Below are 19765 nucleotides of genomic sequence, written 5' to 3' on the forward strand. Positions count from 1 at the left end.
AGCATTTGCCAAGCAGTTTCCATGGCGACACATCTTGGCTCTGACAGAAACTGATGTGTGTGGGGAAGAGGGTCCTACAGAGGGGGCGAGATGGGAGGTCTCTATGTCCTCCGCTCCTGGCACAAACAGGGGGTGTCTCACAAGTGGACTAGGCTTGTACCTCACGAAGGGGGTTCTGAGCTGCCTGACACAGGAGTAGATTTAGATCGTTCAGTCATTCAACAAACCTCCTGGCATCATCACTCTGTGCTGATGGCTGGGGGGGGGGGATGTTGTCTATAACGTAGGTTTACCGAGGACTCCAGGTCTGAGGATCCTCCCAGAAGTCCCTGTCCCAGGGAGGTCAGTGAACAGTCTTCTGAGCATCAAGGCCCTCCATCCATCTTCTCTGAGACTAGAGGCCAGGAGGGGATGCTGGGTACCCCTTAGAAAACCACTCACTCAGTACCCTGCTCTTCTCCCCTCCCTGACACATCCTTCTGCACCGTGTTTCTTGCCGGTTCCTTTCAGAAGAAGTCTTTTCCTATCTTTCAGCCCAGGCCCATGTCCTGGCTCATTTTGGACAATAAAAGATGGTTTGCCTATAAACTGATTTCCACATAGGAATGAGGACTCGAGTTCAGACCCCCAGCACCTACATAAAAGGCAGATGCAGGAGTAATTCCTGTAATTCCAGAGCCAGGGAAATAGGGTCAGGGAGATCCCTGGGGCTTACAAGCCAGCCAACTTAATTAGGAGCTCCAGGGTTAGTTGAGTGGAGAGAGAGCTCAGAGGCTGGGTGTCCACTGCTCCTCCAGATGACCTAAAATATGTGAATATGTGTGGCACGCATGCATATGCGCTCTCTCTCTCTCCTCTCTCTCTCTCTCTCTCTCTCTCTCTCTCTCTCTCTCTCTCTCTCACACACACACACACACACACGCACACACACACACATTTATGAAATAAAGAGATGAACAGTTAAGAGGGGAGGAATATTTGCAGAATGAGGTGAATGGAAAGCCCAAGGCAAGGTGGGGGCAAAGTCATTGAGTGCCACTGGCTCTGGGGACATTAGTACTAGGCAGATGATCTTACATGTGTTGTGGTTCGAATGGAGTCTAGCTTGTCCCCGCAAAGGCTAGGGTGCTGTAAGCTTGGTCCCCATGCGATCCCAGTACAAGGGTGACAGAGACCAAAGGAGCTCACGGGCGGCCAGTCTAACTGAACTGGTGAAAACAGATTTGGTGAGAAGACCTTGTCTCAAAAATCAAGGGGGTGGTGGTGGTGAGGGGAGCTGGATCAGTGGTTGACTGCTCTTCTCAACAACATATTAGGGGAATCACAACCACCCAGGCCCCCAGTTCCGCCGGATCCAATGCCCTCTTTTGGCTTCTGTGAGGGCACATACCCGTAGGTGCTGGAGGAAGGAGAGAGAGAGAAAGATAAACAGAAGAGAGAAAAAGACACCCGATGTTAACCCCAGCCTTCACACGCATGCGCGCGCGCGCACACACACACACACACACACACACACACACACACACACACACACACACGGGGTGGGGTGTAAGGATGGAGGGACTGAAGAACTTGTTTCCTCCTCTGTTGAGAGCCAGGCGATTCACGGCTTTCTCAGAGGCCCCAAGGAAAGGACAAAAGGAATTGAGGTCCGTGTCCTTGCCCAGGGCCAGACTCAGCAAGGTCCATTCTGAGGTTGGGGACTGGCTTTGAAGGAGTTAAGGTTTCAGTTCCTGGAAACTTGGCTTTAGCCCACCTGTTGTATCTTTATCACTAACCCCTGGTCCTTCCTCCCTCGGGACCCTGTCACTGAAGAATGACCTGCCCGTCCAGGTCTCTTACATTCATTTATGTGACACAGCTAAGGTACCCTTGGGCAGGCCTTGAGGCTATGCTGTTTCTACCTTCCAACCGCCAGAAATGCTACGGAAACCATTTTGCTTTATAAAGTGTCTAGACTTGGGTTTTCCGCTACAGAACGAGAATGGACTGACGTTCAGGCTTGTTATTTTGGAAGAGAGAACCCAAAGTGAGAAAATGCCCCTGCCAGATTGGCCTCTGGGCAAAACCCGTGGTACATTTTCTTGATGCACCTGGGAGGGCCCAGCTCACTGCGGATGGTGCCACCCCTGCCCCGATGGTCCTGGGTTCTATAAGGAAGTGTTCCGATCAAGTCATAGAGAGCAAGTCACTGAGTGGCACCCTTCAATGGGCTCTGCATCGGTTCCTGCCCTGCTTCAGTTGCTGCCCTAACTCCCTCCAGTGATGGACTTTGATGTGGAAGTGTAAGCCAAATAAACCCATTCCTCCTCAAGTCATTATGGCCATGGTGTTTTGCCACAGCATTGTCAACCTTAATAAGACATGGCACCCCGCTTCAGAGACAAGGGAAGAGAGGCTCAGCCAGGCCGAGTGAACTGCCTGAGTGCCAGGTAGCAAATTGGGCACTGGGGGTTGGGCTTCTCTCTCACAGCCAGCAGTCTATACAACAGAGGACTGTATCTGCAGGACTTGAATTACTGGTCAGAAGAATGGGTTGAAGTCACCTCTCTCATCCTATGAGTCGTGACATCCTGAACTGCCCAGAAGGTTGTTCCCAGGTAACTGTATGCTGCTGCTTCCAGAAGCCCCGGTCTGTGTAAGGACTGTATAGTATGCACAAAGCTTTCTGACTAAGAGTAAAGATGTCTCACTTCTCCCTCAAGTGCAATCAGAGGGTCCGATGTGACTGCTAATGTAGTCACATGACAGGCACCATAGTCACCTCTGGGCAAGTCTGTGAAGAGCTTCTTATTGGCTAACTGGGGTGGGAAAAATGCACCCTAAATGTGACATCTCACAATCTATATTAAATAAAAAGGGGACAGCAAGCTGAGCCCCAGTACCCATCGCTCTGCTTCCTGACTGGATGCGGTGTGAGCTGCTGCCTCACGCTGCTGCCATGCCTCCCTCTCTGCGATGCAGAGCATCCTTGAACTGTGAGCCAAAAACGAAAGGTTCCTTCTTTGGTTCACCCTGTTCTCTTTCCAGATCATGGTAGACCAGATGATCTTTTCAAAGCATCTCTACCCACTATCTCTACAAAGGTGTATCTTACTATACTGTGACAATATCATGCTCAAAACCCCCGCATGGTTGCCAGTTCGTCCTCTCAGACACTGAGTCGTCTAAAGGCCCCTTTACTTCATCAGTACACATGTGAGAAAGAGCCGAGTCTCTGTTTCCAACGTAACCAGAACAACCCGACAGCAGTCTCAGGAATGCTTAACCATAAAGGGGCATTGTGGCTATCAGGAGAGACTATGACCAAGATAAGGCCTTTTCCACAGTCACCTCCTAACTCCTTGCCTACTTGGCATCTGGTGGGGAACTGTGGTGGTTTGAATGAAAATGTTCCCCATAGGGTGATAGGGAATGGCATTAGTTAGGAAGTGTGTTCTTGTTGGAGGATGTGTATCACTGGGGTGTGGGCTTTTTTGAGTGCTCAAGCCTGGCCCAGTGTCACTCTCTTCCAGTTGTCTGCTGATCCAGAGGTACAACTCCAGGATCATGTCTGCCTGCACCATGTAAGTGAGCCCCAATTTAACATTTCCCACTATAAGAGTTGCTATGGTCATGTCTCCTCACAGCCATAGAAACTCTAAAAATAGAAACTCTAAGAAGACAACTGTGCTTATCATAGCAATAGACAATGAAGTAGGACAGAACTTGGTACCAGGAGTGGGGTATCGATGAAGACCTATGTTGTTTGGAGGACTGTACAAGTGTTTGGAACTGTGAATTAGAAGCCTGATGGGCTATTATGTGGGAGCTTGAAAGGCAGTGTTCAGAGAAATGCAGGTAACAGAGGCCCGGCTTGTAAAGTTTTAGGAGGGAATTAAGACTATCGGGACCATTCATGTGATATAAAATCAGAATCTGTCTGGTCAGCTGGAGGTAAAGAATCAGCTGTGATTAACAGAGATCAGCACCACTGAGATAAATCTTCTGGGAAGGGGGCAGGAGAGACAGTTCAGCAGTTAATTGTACTGACTGCTCTTCCAGAGGTCCTGAGCTCAATTCCCAGCCACCACATGGTGGCTCACAACCATCTGTAATGGGATCCCATGCCCTCTTCTGCTTTGTCTGAAGATAGCAGTGTACTCACATATTTAAAATAAATGAAGGTGTGGTCCAGAGGGGGCCAAGGTTGCCTCACAAGCTGACAACTGAACTTGATAAATAAATTAATTAATTAATTAAACCTCCCATGTGGTACTGGTTAGTCACATTAAAAACTACAGGATTGGGGCTGGAGAGATGGCTCAGTGGTTAAGAGCGCTCACTGATCTTCCAGAGGTCCTGAGTTCAAATCCCAGCAACCACATGGTGGCTCACAACCATCTGTAATGGGATCTGATGCCCTCTTCTGGTGTGTCTGAAGACAGTGACAGTGTACTCATATAAATAAAATAAATAAATCTTAAAAAAACCAAAAACAAAAAAACCTACAGGATTAAAGCTGTCATGGAGATGACCCAGGAGGGGCCATGGTAAAGGTGCAGTTTCAGTTGTGGTGGAGACCCCAGGTCTGTGGGATGACTAGCAGGTGTGAGATGAAGCAGGCCTGAGTCTAGAAGACCTTCAGTGTGGGCTGTGGACAGCAGAGCCTGGAAGTGGAGCTCAGAAGACCATGGGTGAGCTCTAGACGTCAGGTAATGAGCTTTTTACACTGCTGGATGTTGGTTTTGCTTTGATTGTAACTATGCTGTGGTTCTACCCTCAAAGAGAATACATAACATTTTTTAAAAAAAATTTATTTTACAGGACCCACAGCTGTAACTTTGACCTTTAATCTATCTGAATTCTTTACAGATTATGGGACTTTAAACTTTGGTCAATGGAGCAGAGAGAGCTAAACGGCCATAGGCAGAACACACATACACAGCTAACTTGAAGGATTATAGACTTCAATGCTACCTGTTCTGCGCAGCAAACAAGCCACTTCTTTAATAACACATGGGAAGTAGGATTCTGTGGGGCCTGAGGAGACGGTTCAGTGGGTAGAGTGCTTGCCATGCAAGCATGAGGACCTGAGTTCAAATCCCAGCACCCACATGCAGACCCTGGCAAGGAGATGCAGTACCACAATCCCAGTGCTGGGAGGTGGTGACGGGATCCCTGGGCTCCCTGGCAAGCTCGACAGCAGTACCAAGTCCCAGTGAGAGACCTCTTCTCAATAAACAAGGTGGACAGCACCTGAGGAAGACACTGGAGGCCAACTGGTCTGCATGCACGCACACACACACACACACACACACACACACACACACACACACACACACACACACACACACACACACACACACACACACACACACACACACACACACACACACGGTGGAGTTTTGTTTTGATTTGACTTCTTGGGTTTTCTTGAGCTCTAGTCCAGACTGGCCAGGGACTCTGTATTCTCCTCCCTTGGCCTTCCAAACTCTGCGGCCACAGGTGTGTTAGCATTCCGGCCTAAAATGTGGGGCGTGTGATCCACTCCCGAGGGTCTCTTGGCGGCCGACCTGGGCTGGAGTCCTCCTGCTGGCACAGGTGGAGACAGGGACAGGATAGGGACGTGCCTTAGTAGCAGTCAGCTTCGTTCTCCTCCAACACGCCCACCGTGGCCAGCATGTCCTGCAGCAGGGACTGTGGGCTCTTCTCCACATGGTCACTGCTCTTGGCCAGCCTGCCCTGCAGGCCCTCCAGGTCTAAGGACCTGAGGATGGCTAGCATGGCTTCAGGCTCCAGGTCCCCTAGGGGCTGGGCCTGCTCACCTTCCCGCCACCTCTGCAGGGCAGCCTCCACTGAGGCTGAGTTGGGGCTGTCTCCGGCCTCCTGAGGGTTACTGCAGGAAACTGTCTTGTCCCTCAAGAAGAGGAGCAGGTCACAGGCTTTTTGGGCCACCGGGCGGTCACAGTCAAGCAAGGCACAAAAGGCAAACTCAAAGAGTGGCAGACGGCAGAGAGTCTGCAAGAATTCCAGGTGTGGGCGGGAAGAGGTGGCCCCCGGCAGGCCCACTGTATAGGGACAGTGGAGTCTAGGCTGCCCCATTGCCTGGACGAGGAACACCTGTGCCAGCTCCAAGCCCTGCACTCGGACCTCCCAGTCCAGATCCCGGCTCACTGCCTGGAGAACAGTGGCCACGAACCACTCCGTGTCTCGAACCACATCAGCATGGCCATCCCTCAGCCATTCAGTAAAGACCCGTAACACAGCTCTTCGAGGGAAGCCCTCTGAGTCCGTGGACAGGATATGCATGAGGTCCATGAGTAGGCCCTGCAGGTTGGAGAGTTCCAGAAAAGTCGGCATGATACTGACAACTTGCCAGGATCAAGACTCAGCTATGAGACAAGCCTCTGAGAGTGATGGAGTACCGAGGTGAGGCTAAAGCAGAGAATGGCTACCTCCATGGCTCGGCCACCATGATGGACGGCACCCTCAAACTCGGAGCCTCAATGTACTCCCTCCCTTAACCTGCTTTCTTCCTGATACAGCAAGAAATCCAACTAATACAGTTGATGAGCCAGGAAGGACAGAGCCCAGGAGACATGGGTCCAAGGCCACTCGTTCCTCGCCACAATGTCTTCTGTATACACTGTCCTTCAGTCCCATCCTTGCTTATTAGGGGACACAGTGTCTAAGGTGGGGTGTTAGAAAGAGCACTGGCATTGCGTCCGACTGCCCCCAGCTCCCTGGTGGTCACCCTAGCCAATGCTGCTCTCAGGAGCAGTTGCTACAGATTTGGCTAGCCGCTTACCCACTTACTGGGCCAACCACGAGTGGCTCTTACCTGCTGGTTGGCGGGAGTGGCCTGAAGGCCCTGGCTGGACAGCTGCCCAGCGGCACCCACTGCACTTGCTCGGACGTAACTCTCAGGGTCTTGGAGGAGCTGGCGGGCAAGTGTGGGTACTTCTGAAGAACGCAGTGCCTCTCTGAAGTCAGCCTGCCCTGGGGGGTCAAATGCCACACAGTTATGATCGAAGGCCACTCAGGCGTCTGAGAGCCCCAGAGTCAGCGGGACACATACACAACACACACACTCCCGCCCCAGGGTGATTACCTCCCCAGTGCCGGATCAGATGCGTCAGGAACTCCAGGGCTGAGTCCCTCACCTCCCAACACGGGCTGCACAGGCGCTTCTGTAGTATGGGGAATAGCTCTGTACCAGGAAGGGGTGGTCAGTGGCCTCTAGGGTCACACCTGCCTTCCCTCGGGGACACCCTGCCCAGCTCCCAGCTGCCCCCGCCCCAGCTCTCCAGCTTGATACAGCTCTGCAAGGAGCTAGGGTTACCTCCGAGGAACAGCAAGGCATCGGGGCTGAGATCAGAGCCGCTGGGGGTCCTGTGTGGACTCTGGAGCCATCTGAGTGTGGCCTGGAAGGCCTTCTTTAGGACCTAGAATGGGACGGGCTAGAGGGTAGGAACGGCACGCTACCCACGTCCCTGCCCTTTCACTGGGCCACCCACCCCTGTGGGCAGAGCATAGGTGAGTGGTCTCCCAGACAGTGAGACTCACAAGCCCCGCCTGGGGTGATGGGATGGCCTCATGTGGATATGACACCAACCCCCTCTCCTTCTACAAGGTCTATTCTGCCTGGCAGCACCCAGCACCAAGACTACACCCAGGAGCAGGGGAATGCATGAGAATCTGCCCCTAATGCCCTTCCCTCCTTAAGAATTGCGTGAATGGCAGAGCATGGTGCAGACAGCAGGAGGCCAACTGGAGGCCAGCGTGGGCCACAGAGTAACATCCTGTCTCAAAAAGACAAACAACAGCCACTCACAGAACACTGGGTTAGCAGTCATGCCCCACTCCATCTCCATCCCGGGCTCCCCTAAAGCCTCAGAAGTGGGTGCTGCTCACACTCAATGCTAATCTGGGACCCCCCCAAACTGCCAGAAGACAGGGTAAGACACTGGGGAACCCTGCCCCCAGTTAATTCTGATTGGTAAATAAAGATGCCAGCAGCCAATAGGTGGGGAGAAGACATGGGCGGGGCTTAGGTTTTCTGGGCTTGGGACAAGGAAGCGGAAGGAGGAGAAAGGAGCCCCCGTGGAAGAGGAAGAACAAGCAGGGGAAGGAGAGCTGCCATGGGAGAGCTGTGACATAAAACATGGCACGTGGGCCGGCCAGCTGGAGGTAAGAGGCGCCCAGACAGAACACAGACATGAGGAAGTGGTAACTCTGAGTCGGCAGTAGGAAGGGGGTTCTAACAGCGTGGAGGGTGGGCGCTGCCTAAGGTGTATCTCACAAGATAATCTTTCACGCCGGTACATAAATAGTCTAAGGCGGGAAGAAACCCCGCACCGGGACTTTGTAAAATATTACTACAGAATTCCTTTTAAATGTAAGCCTCACGGGCACAGACTGGATCCTGGGTCCCACGCAACCACTGCTACCAGTTCTGACCTTGTGTCAAGGGTCTCTGCCCCCTCGTAGCCTTACAGTGTGGCCTTGGCTGGCCTGGAACTCCTTTCATAGGCCAAGCTGGCCACAAACTCTATATAGAGATTTGCCTGCCTCTGCCTCCCATGTACTGGAACTAATGGCGTGAATGACTGCACCCAGCTTGTCAGGGTCGCTTTGTAGCCCAGACTGGCCTTGAACTTAGGATTCTCCAGTCTCTACCACTTCTGTGGGGGGTTACAAGTGTGTTCCATTACATGGGCTGGAAAGGTCATTCTGGGCAGTGGCTCGGTGGCCCCTTTGGAAGCACTTGTAAGTGAGAAGGTCCCCAGCTGTACGAGCCTCCCAGAACTCATTTACTGTACCATGGGGCTGGACTCTGGGCTCTCCAGGGTCTTCAGGAGGACAGCAAATACCTCCAGCACCAATTCCAGGGGGCCTGGAACAGACATGTGTGGAAACATTAACCCAACTTCTACACAGAGCCTGCCACACGGCAGGGAGCAAGCATTCCAAACTCTATGGAGGCAGAGGTCAGAAGCTACCTGAGGGCTACCTGAGGGCCCAATGGACCCTCCAGAAGAAAGAGAAGAGAAAGTGAACTCAGGGCAAGAGAACACAGCACTCACTTGTCCCCAGAGACAGCGTCCCCAAGAAGTCAAGGGCTGCTCGCTGGACACGAACACAGCCACCCAGCGCCCCACAGAGACGGCCTCCTGCACTGGAACTGGGGTCCGCCGAGCCGTCACAGAGACGCAATATCGTCACAGCAGCTTGCAGCAGAGGCACCTGTGGCCACGGTGAGGGGCCCTGGGGCTGCAGGGAGGAGGAACGTCAGCAGGGGTCTGGGGTCATGTGGCTCGATGACACGAGGCCTGGCTACACTTACCAGCGTCTGCAGCTCCTCCAGGTGCGCCAGAGTCTGGCAGAGAAGCCCAACACAGGCCGACTTCGAAGATAAGAGTGCATCCACACTCAGCAAGCTACCCGCAGTCCCGTCCAGCAAGCCTAAGGCAAGGACAAAAGCATCCCTTCAGTGACCGCCATCCAAAGCAAGGGCCAGGTTTCAAGTTCAGGGCCAGGGCTGTTCAGGGATGCTGTCCAGTGTACTTTTAGTTGGAGATCTGAGTGGGAGCAGGGTAGCTCACTGTTCTTTGCCTAAGAATGGAGGGTTCCACCCTCCCTGCATACCTGGAGGTCCAGGGGCCTGAGTGGTAGCTTTCAAGATGCAGGCCAGTGGCTGAAGGAGGACTCTAAAGGCCTGGGTCCTCAGTTCCTGGGGACTGGGGACATAGTACAGCATGAGGGTTATTCTCTGGCCCCAGTCTGAGCATCCTACAGAGTCTACGGTGTCTCAGTATGGTGGCTCAGTACAGGCTCCTCTGAAACACTTTGTCTACAAGCTACTAGCTAGAACCAGGATAGGAGGAGAGGCCTGACCAAGGCTTGGCCCTGCTGTCCCTAGGAGCAGTTGTTGCTGGGTCTCAGGGGCCCCAGAAAGGCTGGTCACACTCCCTGATTAGAGTGACTGGGAATTTCCTGGCTTCTAGGACAGTGCCCAAGTATACTCATGCTGTGTTCAATGACTTAAGGTGGCCTTTTTCACATTATGTGATGGAGCACTCTGATGAACTGAGCCTGTTCAGACCCTTAGTACCCCTCCTCTCTGCATCCCACACTCAGCAGCCCACACCTCTGCACACCCCATCGGCTCCAGGAGCCTGGCTCAGCCTTATTGGAGGTGAGAGGACAGCTAGAGAAAGCACAGAACTTAGCTTTAGGTCTGGGGTACCACAAACTTTAATTTGAATCGTTCTGTCTCTTGCTTAGCATGGTATTAGGAGGCTGAGATGGGAATGTAAAGTTCAAGGCCAGCTTAACCTAAGGAGTTACCTCCAGGACAGCCTGGGCAGCTCAGTGAGACTGCCTCCAACTAAGAAGAAAAAGAAAACTGTGCATATACTTCTATGACAGAGCTCCTGCCTAGAATCCCCCAGTGAGGGGCTGAGGCATGGCTCAGTGGTAGAGCCCCTGCCTAGAATCCCCCAGTGAGGGGCAGGGGCGTGGCTCAGTGGTAGAGCCCCTGCCTAGAATCCCCCAGTGAGGGGCTGGGAGTGTGGCTCAGTGGTGGAGCTCCTGCCTAGAATCCCCCAGTGAGGGGCTGGGGTGTGGCTCAGTGGTAGAGCCCTTGCCTAGAATCCCCCAGTGAGGGGCTGGGGCGTGGCTCAGTGATAGAGCCCCTGCCTAGAATCCCCCAGTGAGGGGCTGAGGCATGGCTCAGTGGTAGAGCCCCTGCCTAGAATCCCCCAGTGAGGGCTAGGGGCGTGGCTCAGTGGTAGAGCCCCTGCCTAGAATCCCCCAGTGAGGGGCAGGGGTGTGGCTCAGTGGTAGAGCCCCTGCCTAGAACCCCCCAGTGAGGGGCGGGGGGTGGGGCCAGGGGAGGGGAATCCCCCAGTGAGGGCTGGGGGCGTGGCTCAGTGGTAGAGCCCCTGCCTAGAATCCCCCAGTGAGGGGCTGGGGTGTGGCTCAGTGGTAGAGCATTTGACTAGCATGTGTAAAATACCAAGTTCTATACCAAGTACTAAGGAAGGGAAAGAGAGAGAAACGGGAAGAGAATGGAGGGAGAGGGGGACCGAAGGGGGCAACCACAGCCTTAATACCTGCCCATCCCACCTGGCTGCTCTCCCACCCGGCCCATTCTCATATCTGGTTTCCCAGTTTCCAGAGTTCCCCAACCATTATCATGACACTCTCGGCTCTCCCAATCGTACCAATTCTGAAGTTTCAGGGTCCCCAGGGCTAGAGGCCCAGCTTGGGTGGGGCTCAGGCGGCTCAGAGTCTGGGCCAGCATCTCCCACAGGCCACAGGCTGCAAAGTTCAACACAGGAGACCTGGAGAAAGAAAACCATGCCTCCGTCACTCTAACTAGACAGGGGCAATCGTGCCCAATCCTGCAGATGCTCTGTCTCCCGAGGCAGCAGTGCCAGGGTCCTTCCCATGAGGCATCAGCTGCTCTGAGACTTCACAGACAATGACCACTCACCCACCGCCACCTGACCTGGCTACACTGAGAAGCAGGTCCATGAGCGAGTGTGTGGCAGGAATGGGGTCTCTCTCAAACAGGCGGGCGACAGGGGGACTTAGCCGCTCCCAGAGGACCCCTGTCCAGGGGTTGTGGCAGCGCCCGAAGGTCGTCGTCAGGACATTCAAGGCCTGTGTGACCTGTGAGGTGGCTTTGGAATGCAAGGACTCTTCTACATGGTTCACGATCTTCTGGGCACAGACAGGCCAGGCAGCGGCTTCAGGGACGGGGGACCCTGGAGCTCCGCCTTGCATTGACAGAGCCAGGATGTGTACTAGGAGCTGGCTGGCTGCTGAGGCTACAAACAGGCTGGGATCTCCTTGCAAGGAGAAGATCGTGTCCACAGCACCTGGAGTGGGCAGCAAAAAGGTCAGACTGGATGAGGAAGCTCATGGAGACCACCTACCCATCATACCCTTCCAGGCTTCAGGGAAAGGACCAGGACTCCCTCTGCTTACAAGGAAACCCGGCATGAGCCTCCAGCATGCTGGCTTTAAAGCCAATGCTTCTGGTTTCTTTTGTTTTGTTTTGTTTTGCTTTTTTGTTTTTTTGAGATAGGGTTTCACTGTGTAGACCAGGTTGACCTTGATGAAACTATCTGTCTGCCTCTGCCTCCCAAGTGGAGTGCTGGGATTAAAGGTAACACTAACACCACAAAATTAAAGAAAAATGCCTGCAGGGAGAGAGGCTTCCTACACCAAGTAAGTTGAGCTTAGACACTCAAAACAGATCGTTTTTACATAGACAGGATACCTAACTTTATTTCAGCCAAAGTTGGATTCAGAGAAGAAAGTAATTCAATGCCTTTGACCACCCTGCTTGCCTCCCCAGTGTTGGGATTAAAGGCACAGATGCAGTTTCTAACCGGTTCTAATGTTTGACTACCCGACAGGACACAACTGCAGGAGCCACCCCAGACCCTAGCAATCCAAGGTGACACTTCCCTACAGTCACTGTGTGCTTATACTGACAAGCCTGGACCATTCCCACTTCCTCAGCTGAGAAGATTGGACTCAGAGAGGTTCAGGGTCTCCTTGGAGATCCCAGCACAGGCAGAGAGGCCCGGTAGGAGAACTGGAGCAGGGCACGGGCTAACTCACCACTGTCAGCCAGGAAGTGCAGGGCACTGGGGTGGTGTGCCAGGGAGCACAGGCCCTGGATCCAGCCGCTGCGCACACTGGGGATGCTCCAGGCTGCCCAGCTAAGGGCACCTGTCTCCCCAAAGAGCCCCAGCAACAACTCCCCCTGCTAAAAAGCAAAGAAAGCATCAGGAATGCAGAGGGAGAAGGGTTTTATTGTTGGTGGTTTTCAGGACTGGGAGAGTTGGGCTTGGTGGTACGTCCTTTAATCCTGGCATCCAGACGCAGAAGCTGGAGAGTCTCTTTTAATTCTAGGCCAGCCAGGGATACATGGTGAAACCTCTCGGCTCAAAAAAGAAAGCACGGAGTTGGAGATGGCTCAGGTCTTAGGAGCACTGACTGCTCCAGTAGGGAAACTTGGCTCAGGTCCCAACACCCACACAGTGGTTCACAACTGTTTAAATCCCAGCTCCAGGGATCTGCTGCCCTCTTCTGACATCCACGGGAAATGCATGTATGCATACCAGAGACATGCATGTAGGCAAAACACCCACAGACATAAAATAAAAATAAACACCAGGGAAAAGAAAAACACCAAGTGTAGTGGGGCATGCCTTTAATCCCAGCACCCGGGAGGCAGAAGCAGGCAGATCTCTGTGAGTTCAAGACCAGCCTGCTCTACAGAGCAAGCTCCAGGACAGCCAGGACCACATAGAGGCAATGTCAAAAAACAAAACAAAAACACCAAAATGATAATAATAAAAGTGAAAAAAAACCTTTGGTTTGCCAATTGGTTTCACACAACCGCTTCCAGGCACCCCACCCCCACCCCCCAGCACCACCACTTTGCCCCCAGGACCCAGCATCCACGCCTTGCCCTCCTGAGACTGAAAAAAGGTCAGAGGAAGAACAACACATTTTTCTCCTCTGTCTTTATATGACTTTTATTTTAAAGTTTTTGGGGTTTTTGTCTTTTTTTTTTTTTTTCCCCAGAGCTGGGGACCGAGCCCAGGGCCTTGCACTTACTAGGCAAGCGCTCTACCACTGAGGCTAAATCCCCAACCCCCTATTTTAAAATTTTTTAAATCATGTGTCTGATTAATGTACATGAATTCAGGCTCCTGTGGAAACCAGGGGAAGGTGTCAGATCCCCGGGAGCTGGAGTTCCCTGCCTATGGCAGGGAGTGACTTCACCTAGAACACTGTTCTTTCCCCGATGCCATCCCTGACTGTGCTACAGACAAAGGGTCTGAGGGTCCTCACACTGCCCCATCAGAGGGAGATACTCGGAACGTGGCAAGGATCATCCAGCAGGTGGGAACAGGAAGCCAGCCAGCACTGTCCCTGACAAGTGTTTCTAAGTAGGAGCAGTGTGGCATGACACTGAGGTTCATTAGGAATCCTGGTGCACTGGCCAGCCACAGAAGCAGGGCCAGCCACTGAGACCAGGCACTAAGATAGCTCCTACTCCAGAGGAGAGGATGCCCGCCTTTCAGGGGACAAGCATGCGAGGGACAAAGGCTCACCTGAAGGTACTGGAAACAGTCCTCCTGGGCCGCAAAGACCCCAACGAGGCGCAGAGCAAAGGAGAGGACCCTAGGGCTCACATCCTGTGGCTTCAGCACATGGGACAGGAGCTCCATTAGGCAGGGGTGGTCCTGCAGTAGTTGGAGGCTGGACTCTGTGGAGAAAGGACATCCCAGGAGAGCAGTGACACCGATAGCCTCTCGAGAAATGGCAGGAACATCCCCTTCCCATTAGGATAAGGAGTCCAAGAAAGAGGGGTATTTACGACAAATGAATTCATTAAAGGGACCCCAAAGGCATGGTGCTACAATGACTACAATCCCAGCATTTAGAAGGTAGAGACAGAGGCTTAGGGGTTCAAGGCCATCCTCAGCTACCTAACAAATTTAAGGATAACTTGGGTTACAGGTAAGTCTGCCTCAAAAAAAAAACAAAAAACAAAAATTGGACTGGAGAGATGGCTCAGAGGTTAAGAGCAATGACTGCTCTTCCAGAGGTCCCGAGTTCAATTCCCAGCAACCACATGGTGGCTCACAACCATCTGTAATGGGATCCGATGCCCTCTTCTGGTGTGTCTGAAGACAGCTACAGCGTACTCATAAATAGAATAAGTAAAAATTCTTTTTTTTTTTTTTCTTCTTCTTCTTTTCTTTTTTCTTTTTTTCTGGAGCTGGGGACCGAACCCAGGGCCTTGCGCTTTCTAGGCAAGCGCTCTACCACTGAGCTAAATCCCCAACCCCGTAAAAATTCTTAAAAAGAAAAAAAAAGAATACTTGCAGGTCAAATATGGTGGCACACACACATTTAAACACAGCACTACGGAAGCAGAGTCAGGGAGACCTCAGAGTTCAAAGCCAGCCTGGTCTACACAGTAAGCCCAAGCCAGCCTGGGCTACACAGCTGAACCCTGCCTCCAAAAACCAAGATGGTTCAATGGGCAAATAGTACCTGCTCTGTAGTCATGAGGAACCCAGCATTTATATAAAAGACTGGGCATGTCTGCCCAGGCCTTTAATCTAGGTTGGGGGAGCTGCGGAAGCTGGCAGATCCCAAGAGTGCGCACGCGCACAGACACACACAGAACAGACACACACACACATTCACTCCTGTAAAACTACTTGCAAAAACTTGGCTAAAAACTAGACTCTAGGGGTTGGGGATTTAGCTCAGTGGTAGAGCGCTTGCCTAGGAAGTGCAAGGCCCTGGGTTCGGTCCCCAGCTCAGAAAAAAAAGAACCAAAAAAAAAAACTAGACTCTAGGGGTTGGGGATTTGGCTCAGTGGTAGAGCGCAGGCCCTGGGTTCGGTCCCCAGTTCCGGAAAAAAAAAAAAAACAAACAAAAAACTAGACTTTAAGGGCCTCCACACTCATGAGCAAACATGTGAGATATATATATATATATATATATATATATATATATATATATATATATACATACACACATCACACATGTACAAAAAAACTAGGCCAGGTGTACTGGCACACTCCTTTAATCACAGCATTCAGGAGGCAAAAGCAGGAGGATCTCTGGGTTCAATGGTTCGAGGCCAGTGTGGTCTAGAGAGAGAAATAAGGAGAGTCAAGGATACACAGAGAAACCCTGTCTCAAAAAGCAAAATAAACAAATAAAAGAACCTAATTACGAAAGTACAGTGCAGTAAAGCTCGTAGGCTTCAACTAACAATGTTACTCTTAAATCACTTTTAAATTCTGTAACTTAGAAAACAGGCAAGACAAAACCCAAAAGACAAGGGCTGGGGCTGTAGCTCAGTGCATGGAGGGCTCGCCTGCTCTGCAGGAAGTCCTGGGTCCATCCTCTGCACCCAATACAAACAGGTTGTGAAGCTACACACCTATCATGCCAGCATTCAGATCTACACACGCAGGAGGGCAGAGGTTCAAGGTCATCCTTGGCTACACAGTGTTTGAGGATAGCCTTGGCTACATTAGAACGTGCTTCGAAAGACAACAAAAAGAACAGAAGAAGCCAAAGAAGCAATGAAGGCAGGAATTAATGACAAGACAAGGCTCATGGAATCCACAATCAACCAGGAGAGGGAAAACTTCCATCTGCCCAGATACTCAAGCTCAAGAAAAGTCAGGACAGCGATGCTAAAAAAAAAAAAGAGCCAGGCATGATGGCAAACACCTTTAATACCAGTGCCCAGGAGACAGACACTGGCAGATCTCTAAGTTCCAGGCCAGCCTGGTCTACAAAACAACTTCCAGGACAGCTAGGGCTACACTGAGAAACCCTGGTTTAGGGAGGGAAAAAAAAAAGAGAGACATATACAACAATTCGAGTGATTAAATTAAGGTCCACCCACACAGTAAAGATGTAACTCCGGCTGGCCTTGAACTCAAACTGTAACGCTGTTAAGTTCCTCTTGTCTTGGCTCTAGATGACATGTCCCACCACATCCACCCAGGGATCTAACTTCTTCAAGACAAACAAAATACAATTAAGGCAGCAAAACAACATGGGCCCTACCCTGCAAAACTCCTCGTGTGAACTGGACAGCGGAAGCCTGAAATGTGGCCAGAGTCGATGGGACTTTTAATACATGACTCCACAGTTCAGGCCAGTGCCCTAGTACTCCATCTGACTCTCACTGATCAGCCGCAGAACCTCAAGGAAATGAAGTAAAGACACCCCATGAATGGACAGTTCTATAAGCCATGTCCTCACCTGCCTCTGTCACTGTTTTAAACCAGTCCAGTAGTTTCTCCAAGCAGGTGTCATCTGCCACCAGCTGTCTAGGATCTGCCAAAACAGCACAGAGAGCCGGGAGGAGCCTGGAGCATTCTGCGTCCATGATCAGGCCAGCAGTTCCTACAGAGGAAGCAAGAGGTCAGCCTCATATCTGGCTTGGGACACCAGCTACCCTAGGCACAGGCAGCCTTCAATGCCTGTTAGGATGGGGGAGGAGCTCGGAAAACTTCACGTGGACCAGAACTCGAGTCCACAAAGATGCTGAACTCAGTCCAAGGGAACCTGGGCAAGAGGATTGAGTCTTCGCAGCTGCCCTGTGGGGTGAGGACAGATTAATCGGAGCCACAAGGGCCTTTGGTGTCTAAGTCTGTTAATTTAGGGGCTTGATGGATTAGGGTAAGGGAGTGCAGCTGCCTATTAACTTAGCTGCGAGGAGAACAGTCAGGGGATAAGCCAGGTGTGCAGGAGACTGTTCATCCAGGCACCTGATCCCAATATCTGTTCTCGACATCCGTCGTCCATACCTCCCAAATCCGGTAAAAGGTGAGCTCTTCAAGACTGCGAGTTAGCCTGGGGTTCTAATCCCGCCACCCGCATCCCTCCGCTAGGGGAACTAGGCCCGGGAGTGCAGAATGCACCACTAGGCTGCTAGGCCGAACTCCGCCTTACCAGGATCCCAACCTCCGTGCGCCTCACCCGCTGTGGTTCCGGTGTCTGAGGCAAGCCCCGCCCTCGCCTCCGCAAATTCCGCTTCACGCTGGCCGAGGCCCCGCCCTCCTCAGGTCCTGCCCCATTTTTTAGAGTTCGCACTACGCACCGCGAGCCCCGCCCCATAACGCAAGGCCCCGCCCCACCACGGGAATTGGCTCCACCCCACCAGCTTCAAATCTCAACCCTCCTAATTTCGCAGACCTCAGCGAGGCCCCGCCCCCTCAGGCCCCGCCCCCGACGGAAGTTCCTCTCCGCGTGGCCACAGGCTCCGCCCCTCAGTGCCGCAGATTCCTTGCCCTGCGGGAGTCTGTCTCCACAGGCCCCGCCCTAAGTCAGTACCACGTGACGGACACGGGGGGGGAAGGGCAAAAGAGCGGAGTCGATGTGCTTGGAGACTGGTGATGACCCTGCGGTTTCGATCACTTCTAAGGTTCAAACCTGTGAACGCGTGATTTACAAACGATGTGTGCAGTTTGGGACTTTCACACTGTACTAATCTCTTGGAGCTATCGCGCCCCTGCCAGGACTCTCTATGGTACGTCCCCACGCAGGCAGTAGGCGGAACGTCTCCAAGGCGGGCTCGGTATGGGCGTGTCTACTCGCTGGGAGGCGGGGCCTCGCAGGCCTCAGGCCACGTGTCTAGGTTTTTAAGGTCCCAGGTTTCTGCTGGCCCGTCTACCTGTTGCTTTCAGTTTTCGTCTACGGTGTGGTCAGCAGCAGGCAGGACAATACGGAATACCCCAGTGCTGAAATTCTCGGTTCCTACAGCGGGTATCGCTAAACTCCGGTGTCTAGAGTGTCAGGATCCTCCAGTCACCAAAGCCTGCATTTCTGTGGCTCTTCATAGTCCTGGTCCTCTATCCCTTCTTGCCTTCTCTCTATCCATTGCTGCTAACTCTTCACAGTTTTAGCCCTCTCTGCTAATGATAAAGATTAAAAGTAGGCCATCGGGGACTAGAGAGATGGGTAAGTGGTTAATAATCTTCCTACTCATCCAGAGGACCAGAGTTTGGTTCCCAGCCCTAAGTTCACTTCCCCAAAACAAAACACATAAATTTAAAAAAAAAAAAAAAAAAAAAAAAGAATCTTTTAGGGCATGGTTCCGGAATGCCTAGCGATAACAGTAAGATAAAACTCATCTGCCTCGGAATTCGAACGTGCTTTAAATCAGGCCTGTGAGCTCACTGGGTTCTCTCCATCTTGGTAATGGGAGACCCCAGCATGCTGGACTTCTGCAGAATAAAACATCCTTTGCATTTACATACTATTTGAGTCTGGGGTGTCATTCTTTGACAAATCATGGACCCTTACACAAGCAAGAAAAACCCTCTCAGGAGAAACCTTGTGTTGAGGTTAGTGTTGCAATGCCATCCAATTAGAGAGCGGTTTACTCAAAAACTGATTGTAGGTGCGGGGGTGGGGGGGAGCGGGGGTGTAGTCCCCTTGCAAACCTAAGGACCTGAGTTGAATTGCCAGAATCCATGAAGGAGATGGGGTGGGGTGGAAGAACAAAATAAGTGGGGCTTGGTGGTATATATTTGTAACCCCAACACTGAGGAGATGACCCTCCCCCCAAGACAAATGTCAGTATTTGCACCTGTCACTGGCCTGCTGGGCCACCGGGGAAGTGCCCCCAACTGGCCTGGGTAGGAAAAGCCACAGGGTTCTGGAGAGTTCAGAGGGGCTTGTGATAGCAAACCATCAGCTGAGGGTTTAAAGCAGTTGGCACTGGCCCATGGGCAGCCCTGGCGTGGACTGCCTTATCCTCAAGGTGCCAGGTCCCAAGTCTAACAATTAGGGAGTCACTTTGGCCCCCAACATCTCAGCTTATTTAGAGGAAAAACAAACATGTAAATAAGTTGATATGCCTAATTCTCAAATCTTGCCTATTGTTAAGGGTGGTGCCTTACGCTCTGTCCCCTGAGTCTACTCAGCATGGTGACCCTCGGAACCTCTGCCCACTGGGCTACATAGTTGCAGCCACTGTTTGCGTAAATCCAACTGGGGCTCCTGAAGTTGGATCTGAGAGCACGGCTGGCTTCGACATAGAAAGTCAGCCTTGCCTGCGGGAGGCCATAGGTTCAATTCGTGCACCCGGCGAGACCAAAAACAGCCACAAGAGACAAGGTGCGATTGCGCAGTGCAACCCCCGGAGAGTGCATGGTTGGCCCCTCGCTCGTGCACACACTGCGCGTGCACAGGATTCGTCGGGCAT

The 19765-nt window shown here is 52.1% G+C and overlaps 1 protein-coding gene across 1 annotated transcript; it reads right to left on the reverse strand.

Annotated features, from left to right (window-relative positions):
• Nucleotides 1-5526: 5526 nt before the first annotated feature.
• Brat1 (BRCA1 associated ATM activator 1) lies at nt 5527-16959 on the reverse strand. Its single transcript, XM_032886846.1, has 13 exons — nt 16816-16959; nt 14127-14281; nt 12622-12769; nt 11498-11870; nt 11211-11330; nt 9631-9722; nt 9329-9447; nt 9069-9255; nt 8805-8878; nt 7325-7427; nt 7094-7192; nt 6824-6981; nt 5527-6309 (listed from the first exon to the last, which is right to left on the reverse strand). The coding sequence occupies exons 1-13, from the start codon at nt 16940-16942 to the stop codon at nt 5614-5616; spliced, it is 2451 nt and encodes an 816-aa protein (XP_032742737.1). The 5' UTR covers nt 16943-16959; the 3' UTR covers nt 5527-5613.
• Nucleotides 16960-19765: the final 2806 nt, after the last annotated feature.

The sequence above is a fragment of the Rattus rattus genome, chromosome 16 (assembly GCF_011064425.1).
Source record: "Rattus rattus isolate New Zealand chromosome 16, Rrattus_CSIRO_v1, whole genome shotgun sequence".
Classification (NCBI taxonomy): domain Eukaryota; kingdom Metazoa; phylum Chordata; class Mammalia; order Rodentia; family Muridae; genus Rattus; species Rattus rattus.